The sequence below is a fragment of the Salvelinus namaycush genome, chromosome 29, assembly GCF_016432855.1.
Source record: "Salvelinus namaycush isolate Seneca chromosome 29, SaNama_1.0, whole genome shotgun sequence".
Classification (NCBI taxonomy): Eukaryota; Metazoa; Chordata; class Actinopteri; order Salmoniformes; family Salmonidae; genus Salvelinus; species Salvelinus namaycush.
Genome location: NC_052335.1, coordinates 26,678,653 through 26,688,666, shown reverse-complemented (window position 1 = coordinate 26,688,666; position 10,014 = coordinate 26,678,653). Strand labels below are relative to the sequence as shown.

The 10,014-nt window shown below is 43.7% G+C and overlaps 1 protein-coding gene across 1 annotated transcript in view; it reads right to left on the bottom strand.

The window, feature by feature from the left end:
* The window catches only part of LOC120024228 (collagen alpha-1(XII) chain-like), a 91,996-nt gene that overhangs the window by 65,401 nt on the left and 16,581 nt on the right, over window positions 1-10,014 (bottom strand). The window contains exon 13 of the mRNA XM_038968423.1: window positions 1,123-1,392. Within this exon, the coding sequence (XP_038824351.1) occupies window positions 1,123-1,392 (270 nt within the window). The remainder of the gene's footprint in view (window positions 1-1,122; window positions 1,393-10,014) is intronic.

The following is a 10,014-nucleotide window of genomic DNA, read 5'->3' as shown; positions in this document are numbered from 1 at the left end:
CGAGGTAAGCACGGATTTGAAAGAGGCGAGGCCTCCTGAGAATGTCTCAAGAATGTTTTCTGTTCAAAATGTGCTTGACTTGGCCTGCCAGAGTCAATACACAAAACGGCTTTCCATATCTACATGTCTATTCAAACCATCACACTGGTTCCTCAAGAGTTCGAGGAAATTTCCATCAATATGATTTCCCATGTATGCATGAGTAGGATAGGAGGATGTGTGGTCGATTTGAGCCTGTCTTAAATTCTGCTCCCACGCACCCTAACAGGCAGCATACAGGACATATTACTCCGCCATGCGCTGCACACATGCATTGTAAAAATGTTAAAAATCCCCTCCACAAAAGTGACGTTATCTTAGATTTTAGAACACAGAATGCATCATAACTGTCACCACCCCCAGTTTTCCACTGCAGACCAGAGCTTAAAAGGGAGTCTTAGAAATGGCCTTTTTCCACAATACCCGACACCAAGATAAAAGGGTTTCAGAGAGTGACGATGATGAGCACTTGGATGGGATTTTGTCATTTTTTAAATGTTTTTTCCTTATCATCTTGGCACTGGTATACCATAGTGCCATTGCATGAAAATTGATGTGATGGCCCGAAGAGAGTTTCAAACTGTTCTACAGATCTACAAAACCATTCAAGTACACCTCCAAACCTCAGCAACTAACAACACCACTTCAGTGATTTTGTTAATCCCTAACAGTGATGAGACATTGGGTGCATCCCAAATAACACCCTATTCCCTACTTAATGCACTACTTTTGACCAGAAACATGTGGGTCTTAGTCAAAAGTAGTGCATTTAATGGGGAATAGGGTTCCATTTGGGATACACCCATTGTGTCCATCTCTGAAATCTAACACAGAGGTTTCCCTGCCAGACTAAGTCAGTGGCACAGATCAAGAAGAAAGGAACCAGGAAGTTGAGCCAGCACTTTCCCAAGGATTCTGAGGGGTTGGGCGAGCAGAGTTGGAGAGGGAACTGATCTGTCTTCAGCATAAACTGACGAGGCAGATGCTGGCTAACCAAGGAAGTAATCAGATTACGCTTGTCATTTTGAGTAATCCTGTGGATTACATTACGAACAGAGGATGATGTGTAATAAACAGTAGTACCATCAGTGGTCTCCTGTCCAGTCAGCGGGCTTCCGTCTCCTCTGCCATAGGAGGCCAGGACAGACACCTGGTAGAGGGTCTCAGGGGTAAGGCCCTCCAGCACGGTGTTGGTGACGTCTCCAGGGACCATCTTCTCCCCTGACTCGTCACTGTACATGGACTTCCAGCGGATCCTGTACATATTCACGTTCCCAAGGGCAGCCGTCCAAGACGCAGCGAAGCTGGTGTCCGTCACGTCGCTGGTGACAAGGTCCTTGGGGGAGCCCAGTTCTGAAACAAACATGGAGGAAAACAGATTAGATTTCTGGGTAAGAATTTGGGAGAGGATACAGGATACAGGATACAGTGATTGGTTGCTGATAATCAATCAACGTGCCAACACACTATCTGGATCGACACTGCTCAGTAAAGGAAAAGAACGCGCTCAACACTAAATCCTCTTCTGTAAACAAGTAAAAATGGTGCTTAGAACCAAAAATCGTATGCACTTCTGCAAACAACATACATGCATATCAGTGCTTCTGACAGATCCCCACACCCCTGCTGAAGCTCATAAGAGTGTCTGACAGCGTCTGGACTGATTGGATTATTCAAAATGGAAACTATTGAAACTGTGTCCAGAGGACAGCATAGTTTGTATAATTTTTTTGTTGCATTGTTTGTATATCGTTGTATTCGAAATTTGTGTGACTTTTCTTGTCTATCAGTGTATCAGTGTTTTGTTACTTGTCATGTTTTGTGTTTTTTGCAGACCCCAAGAAGAATAGCTGCTGCTTCAGCAGAAGCTAATGGGGATCCAAATAAACAAATAGTTGAACAGTTAGTCATAGTTAAAAATACTAGAGAGCAGGAGAGCAGCACAGATACACACAACTACCCAGACAGAGACCACACAGTAATCTACCCAGACAGAGAGACCACACAGTAATCTACCCAGACAGAGAGACCACACAGTAATCTACCCAGACAGAGAGACCACACAGTAATCTACCCAGGCAGAGAGACCACACAGTAATCTACCCAGACAGAGAGACCACACAATAATCTACCCAGACAGAGAGACCACACAATAATCTACCCGGACAGAGACCACACAGTAATCTACCCAGACATAGAGACCACACAGTAATCTACCCAGACAGAGAGACCACACAGTAATCTACCCAGACAGAGAGACCACACAGTAATCTACCCAGACATAGAGACCACACAGTAATCTACCCAGACATAGAGACCACACAGTAATCTACCCAGACAGAGAGACCACACAGTAATCTACCCAGACAGAGAGACCACACAGTAATCTACCCAGACATAGAGACCACACAGTAATCTACCCAGACAGAGAGACCACACAGTAATCTACCCAGACAGAGAGATCACACAGTAATCTACTCAGACAGAGAGACCACACAGTAATCTACCCAGACAGAGAGATCACACAGTAATCTACCCAGACAGAGAGACCACACAGTAATCTACCCAGACAGAGAGACCACACAGTAAACTACCCAGACAGAGAGACCACACAGTAATCTACCCAGACAGAGAGACCACACAGTAATATACCCAGACAGAAAGACCACACAGTAATCTACCCAGACAGAGAGACCACACAGTAATCTACCCAGACAGAGAGACCACACAGTAATCTACCCAGACAGAGAGACCACACAGTAATCTACCCAGACAGAGAGACCACACAGCAATCTACCCAGACAGAGAGACCACACAGTAATCTACCCAGACAGAGAGACCACACAGTAATATACCCAGACAGAGAGACCACACAGTAATCTACCCAGACAGAGAGACCACACAGTAATCTACCCAGACATAGAGACCACACAGTAATCTACCCAGACAGAGAGACCACACAGTAATCTACCCAGACAGAGAGACCACACAGTAATCTACCCAGACATAGAGACCACACAGTAATCTACCCAGACAGAGAGACCACACAGTAATATACCCAGACAGAGAGACCACACAGTAATCTACCCAGACAGAGAGACCACACAGTAATATACCCAGACAGAGAGACCACACAGTAATCTACCCAGACAGAGAGACCACACAGTAATCTACCCAGACATAGAGACCACACAGTAATCTACCCAGACAGAGAGACCACACAGTAATCTACCCAGACAGAGAGACCACACAGTAATCTACCCAGACAGAGAGACCACACAGTAATATACCCAGACATAGAGACCACACAGTAATATACCCAGACAGAGAGACCACACAGTAATCTACCCAGACAGAGAGACCACACAGTAATCTACCCAGACATAGAGACCACACAGTAATCTACCCAGACAGAGAGACCACACAGTAATCTACCCAGACAGAGAGACCACACAGTAATCTACCCAGACAGAGAGACCACACAGTAATATACCCAGACAGAGAGACCACACAGTAATCTACCCAGACAGAGAGACCACACAGTAATCTACCCAGACAGAGAGACCACACAGTAATCTGTGGTGCAACTAATTCATTAGGTTCACAGATGAAGTCAGGTACCTGCAGGTAGGGTTGCAAAATTCCGGGAATTTTCGATAAATTCCCTAATTTCCCCGAAATCTCAGTTGGAGGATTCCTGGAATCAGAAGGGAAGAAGCAGGAAATCCAGAACAGGATTTCTGGAGAACCAGGGAATTTATTGAAAGTTCCGGAATTTTGCTACCCTACCTGCGGTAATGGATCCCTTTTGAACCCTGATGTCCTTCATTTCAGAGGGCTAAACTAGGATTACAAACATGCCTCTCACCGTGACATATGGTGAGAGGCATATAGGAGACTCCCAATAAACTAAAGCTCCACCACAGTTCACATCTGCTTCACATACTGGATGGAGGGAGGGAGGGAGGGAGGGAGGGAGGGAGGGAGGGAGGGAGGGAGGGAGGGAGGGAGGGCACTGACAGGAGCTATGGGTCTATGGGAGAGAACGGTCATGTTGTGTGATCTCACCACTTTTCCTAACTGCATTGTTGGGTTTGGAGCTTGCAAGAAAGGCATTCCTTGTGCACGTGACATTAAAAATGTGAAACTTGATAATGCAGACAAAACAAGACCAAATGTAATTTTCCATGCATATGTTACGGCAATAAGACACATGGATCTTGTGCTGCACAGAGCCAGCAGACTATAGGGATTATAGAGATGACAGATTCAGTAGAGGGTTTGTGAACGACGGTGACGATCTCCATTGTATCTGTTACATTGTTTGCGACGCAAAACGAACACAACCAATGGACACACCCTCAGCCTTGTTGGTCATAAATTGAACAGAGGTAAAACAATGCATAAAGAGGGGGTTGTAAACAAAATGAGTGGTTAAGCTCTGTCTGTCTGTTTATGATTATAATACAAAATGTGATCTAACTAAACAAGAAAACTGAGAGAGTAGCCTTTAGACATTACAACACTTCACTTTCTGCCAATGGACATATTTATATTGTAATGGATAGTCCACTGCACAGTCAACTGATTATAGTGGACCACAGCCAGTATAACTCCTGATTATAGTGGACCACAGCCAGTATTACTACTGATTATAGTGGACCACAGCCAGTATAACTCCTGATTATAGTGGACCACAGCCAGTATTACTACTGATTATAGTGGACCACAGCCAGTATAACTCCTGATTATAGTGGACCACAGCCAGTATAACTACTGATTATAGTGGACCACAGCCAGTATAAATCCTGATTATAGTGGACCACAGCCAGTATAACTCCTGATTATAGTGGACCACAGCCAGTATTACTACTAATTATAGTGGACCACAGCCAGTATAACTACTGATTATAGTGGACCACAGCCAGTATAACTACTGATTATAGTGGACCACAGCCAGTATTACTACTGATTATAGTGGACCACAGCCAGTATTACTACTGATTATAGTGGACCACAGCCAGTATAACTCCTGATTATAGTGGACCACAGCCAGTATTACTACTGATTATAGTGGACCACAGCCAGTATAACTACTGATTATAGTGGACCACAGCCAGTATTACTACTGATTATAGTGGACCACAGCCAGTATAACTACTGATTATAGTGGACCACAGCCAGTATAACTACTGATTATAGTGGACCACAGCCAGTATTACTACTGATTATAGTGGACCACAGCCAGTATTACTACTGATTATAGTGGACCACAGCCAGTATAACTCCTGATTATAGTGGACCACAGCCAGTATTACTACTGATTATAGTGGACCACAGCCAGTATAACTCCTGATTATAGTGGACCACAGCCAGTATAACTACTGATTATAGTGGACCACAGCCAGTTTAACTCCTGATTATAGTGGACCACAGCCAGTATAACTACTGATTATAGTGGACCACAGCCAGTATAACTACTGATTATAGTGGACCACAGCCAGTATAACTACTGATTATAGTGGACCACAGCCAGTATAACTACTGATTATAGTGGACCACAGCCAGTATAACTCCTGATTATAGTGGACCACAGCCAGTATTACTACTGATTATAGTGGACCACAGCCAGTATAACTACTGATTATAGTGGACCACAGCCAGTATAACTACTGATTATAGTGGACCACAGCCAGTATTACTACTGATTATAGTGGAGCACAGCCAGTATAACTACTGATTATAGTGGACCACAGCCAGTATTACTACTGATTATAGTGGACCACAGCCAGTATAACTACTGATTATAGTGGACCACAGCCAGTATAACTACTGATTATAGTGGACCACAGCCAGTATAACTCCTGATTATAGTGGAGCACAGCTAGTATAACTACTGATTATAGTGGACCACAGCCAGTATAACTACTGATTATAGTGGACCACAGCCAGTATAACTACTGATTATAGTGGACCACAGCCAGTATAACTCCTGATTATAGTGGACCATAGCCAGTATAACTACTGATTATAGTGGACCACAGCCAGTATAACTCCTGATTATAGTGGACCACAGCCAGTACAACTACTGATTATAGTGGACCACAGCCAGTATAACTCCTGATTATAGTGGACCATAGCCAGTATAACTACTGATTATAGTGGACCACAGCCAGTATAACTACTGATTATAGTGGACCATAGCCAGTATAACTACTGATTATAGTGGACCACAGCCAGTATAACTCCTGATTATAGTGGACCACAGCCAGTATTACTACTGATTATAGTGGAGCACAGCTAGTATAACTCCTGATTATAGTGGACCACAGCTAGTATAACTCCTGATTATAGTGGACCACAGCCAGTATAACTACTGATTATAGTGGACCACAGGCAGTATTACTACTGATTATAGTGGACCACAGCCAGTATAACTACTGATTATAGTGGAGCACAGCCAGTATAACTACTGATTATAGTGGACCACAGCCAGTATTACTACTGATTATAGTGGACCACAGCCAGTATAACTCCTGATTATAGTGGACCACAGCCAGTATAACTACTGATTATAGTGGACCACAGCCAGTATAACTACTGATTATAGTGGACCACAGCCAGTATAACTCCTGATTATAGTGGACCACAGCCAGTATAACTACTGATTATAGTGGACCACAGCCAGTATAACTACTGATTATAGTGGACCACAGCCAGTATAACTACTGATTATAGTGGACCACAGCCAGTACTCTCCCAAGGTACAAGATTACATGTCATGCAATCATCAAACCCTCTGTTTGGTTTCTAGTAGTTTGGGTCTGAGACAGACTCTAGAGTAATTCTAGGAGCACAACTACTGTTGGCTATTTTCTGGTAAGACACGTGATCAATCTGATCATGTCACCACAAGTACGTGAGGCAGATTCTGACTCACATCCATATGCCTTCTGTTGTTCAGTCTTACCACCGAAACCAAACAAGCTAACCGATAAATGCAAACGTCTGGTTCCCCATCAAATCAACATGTGAACGTGTATCCTCTTTCATATTGAAACATAAACATATACTTCAGGGGGAAAGAAATACTTATTTTTTCTAACTCAAAATCATAAGGAGAGCGAGATTAACTTTAAGCATGTGTTAAATTTTATAGATCAACAAGTAAGCTGTGTCTGAGTTCAGGAAAAGTCTTTCCAACTGTCACGCCAGAAATAATCTATCAAACATAATATTCCTCTGAAGCAACCCATTCCAGTCCTGAATAAATTCAAATTTCCTTCATTTTACTGCACATGTGCTGCCTCAGTCCACATGGGAAGGCTCTTCGTTTCCACCACAGAGACTCAGCAGCCTCTATTAGCTGGGACCCCTCCACGGCCATTTTTTATCTGTGGACAAGCTAATGTTTTCAACTTCTGGGAGAGTCTGGAATTTTTTTCTAAATCCCAGGCCACAGACAGCTCTCGCATGGAATCTGGCGCTCGGCAGCCCGACCTGAAACACACTCAACCCCATTTTTCCATCGCCCATCATGAGGAAAAACTGAACAAAACCACAGTACATTCAACACCCCCTCCTCTAGGCGTCGATACATGCTATATCCCTTTCTCTCCCAAGCACTCTCCATTTCTCTCTCACACTCTCTCTCTTCCTTTCTTTTAAACACTACACTTAACCTCTCCATTTCTCTACAAAGAATATACACTACATTGGCTTGGAATATTTTCTAAATAAACAACTATGTGATTTTATGGCTGCCTGCATAAGCCACTCAAATAATCAACTGTTGAAACATAACAAAATATACACACTATTGTTCTTTTTATTTGATCTTCTCCTCCCTGTTGCCTCACAACATCAGGCGGGATTGATTTTGTTCATGCATTTTACATTTCAAATAGCCTTGAAATTTCAAGCACATTGCAATGTCCTATGCTCAAGACAAAACTCTAGCCTAGGGATGAAATCTGCCGTGCGTTCGCATCCAGCACTAATACTATTAAGCCAAAAGAGCCTAAAGTTCTGTACCGCAGTCAGAATAAACTGTAGTTTTATTTTTGAAGTTGGGATCATGTTCTTTAGACCCTGGTCCATTGGAAGGGAGATTGTAGGTGCTGAAAAGCCGTGCAGTCTGCCCACTGCATGTTTGTCTTAATGACATCATAATGACATCCCTAAGGGTCAGACAACAGCAGCTTGAAACCTTTATAAACTTTGACAAATGCCAGATACAAATGTGGGATCTTAATTTGAGCCAGTTTGCTAAAGCAAGAAAATAATCCTGCAGCAACAGGACATTTGAATTATTATGTGGATTATACAGTAATTCATGGGTATTTTTGTAGGAGTTGATCCATTTTTCGTGAGGGAAAATCAAGTTTGAAGTTTCAAAATGGAAATTACATACTTCAGAAGCATTTTTAAACCTCAAATACACGACAAGTTTTACATTTCCTGCACTGCAGGAAAGTTCTCCTGCAACAGAGTGATCAAATTAAGATCCCACATCCGTAGGAGAGGGGCCAAGGGGGGAACCATTCATCCCAACGAGAGGGGGGATTCTCAGGGGCTATATCCTGAGGGAGGACAGTTACACAACTACTACTAACTACAGAGCCTGAGTCACAGTAAGAGTAAACCACCTCTTGACTTGGCCTGTAACCTTTATGACCGTCGTTGATTCAATTCCCATGATGCCTCTCTTTGGTTATTTTTGATTCCTAGCACAGTCTTGGCTCCCCATCATCACCCCTCTCTGATGGAAATGGATGGTGAGTGCTCAGTATGGAGGCGGCCAGAATACACGCAGCTTTGAAGGTTTTTCACAGGTAACACTTTCCATATGCCTCCTCTGTCTTTCACATTCATCATCTCATCACTTTTCATTTGTTTTGTTACAATTATTCCATCCTCCTCCTGCCACATCAACAGACTGAATTAGAGGGAAATGCACAGTATGCTCACTCAATTGATTTCCTTGGTGTGAGAATAGGAACGTGAAGTCCAGGTCATCTAGACTGTCATCGTTTCTGCAACAGGGACTTGAGGTGAGCTGTGCTGGAGTGAGTTCCTCGCCATACTGGAGGCTCCACAGAAACGGCCAGCAGCATAGGCAGGTCTAGGGCTCGTAACACCATACTGAATATAGTGCACTACTTTTGACCAGTGCACCATTGGCCCATGGTCAAAAGTAGAGCACTATATAGGAAATAGGGTACCATTTGGGATGCAGGCCGCGGGTCCAGGACCCCTTAAGGGCCTGACAAATAATTTAAACATTCATTTTACATTTACATTATTTAGCAAATGCTCTTATCCAAAGCAACTTACAGTAGTGAGCGTATACATTTTCGTTCATACTGGTCCCCCGTAGGACTTAAACCCACAACCCTGGTATTGTAAGTGCCATGCTCTACCAACTGAGCCACATGGGACCGTAGTCTCTCCTTAGTGGTTGAAACCCTAGCCTCCCAGCAGAGCCCAGCACAAAGTGTTCAGTGTGTGTTGGCTTTGTGGAGCTAAAGCTGAGAGAGTCCTGGACGCTATGTCAGCAAACTCAGAGATTCTGCTACTCCATGTCCATCAGGGGAGAAGTCAGCCGGCCGGCAGGGGCTCGGGCCTCCCCAATCAGCCTAGCCTCCATGACAGGCTGAGATGCATTCTGGGACCAGGAGCCATTCCCAATCGCAGCGCCAAGTCAAGGACCAGTCAAATATGCACCATTGTCCAAAGCCTGGGGAAGGAATGCTGGCTAAAGTCAAACTCCTGTCATGAATGTAAAAGGGATGGATTCAGTGGAAAAAGGCGAAAGGCTAAGATTTTCACCGTACAAGACTCCTCTTTTGTTCCTGCCTGTACTGTATGCGTGACTGTTTCAAAAACAGTCTAATAGAGCCTAGTGGTTCTGCTTCATGTCAACTCTGAGATGCCACTTCAAAGTCCATTCCATTGAAAGTGGGCCACAGTAAA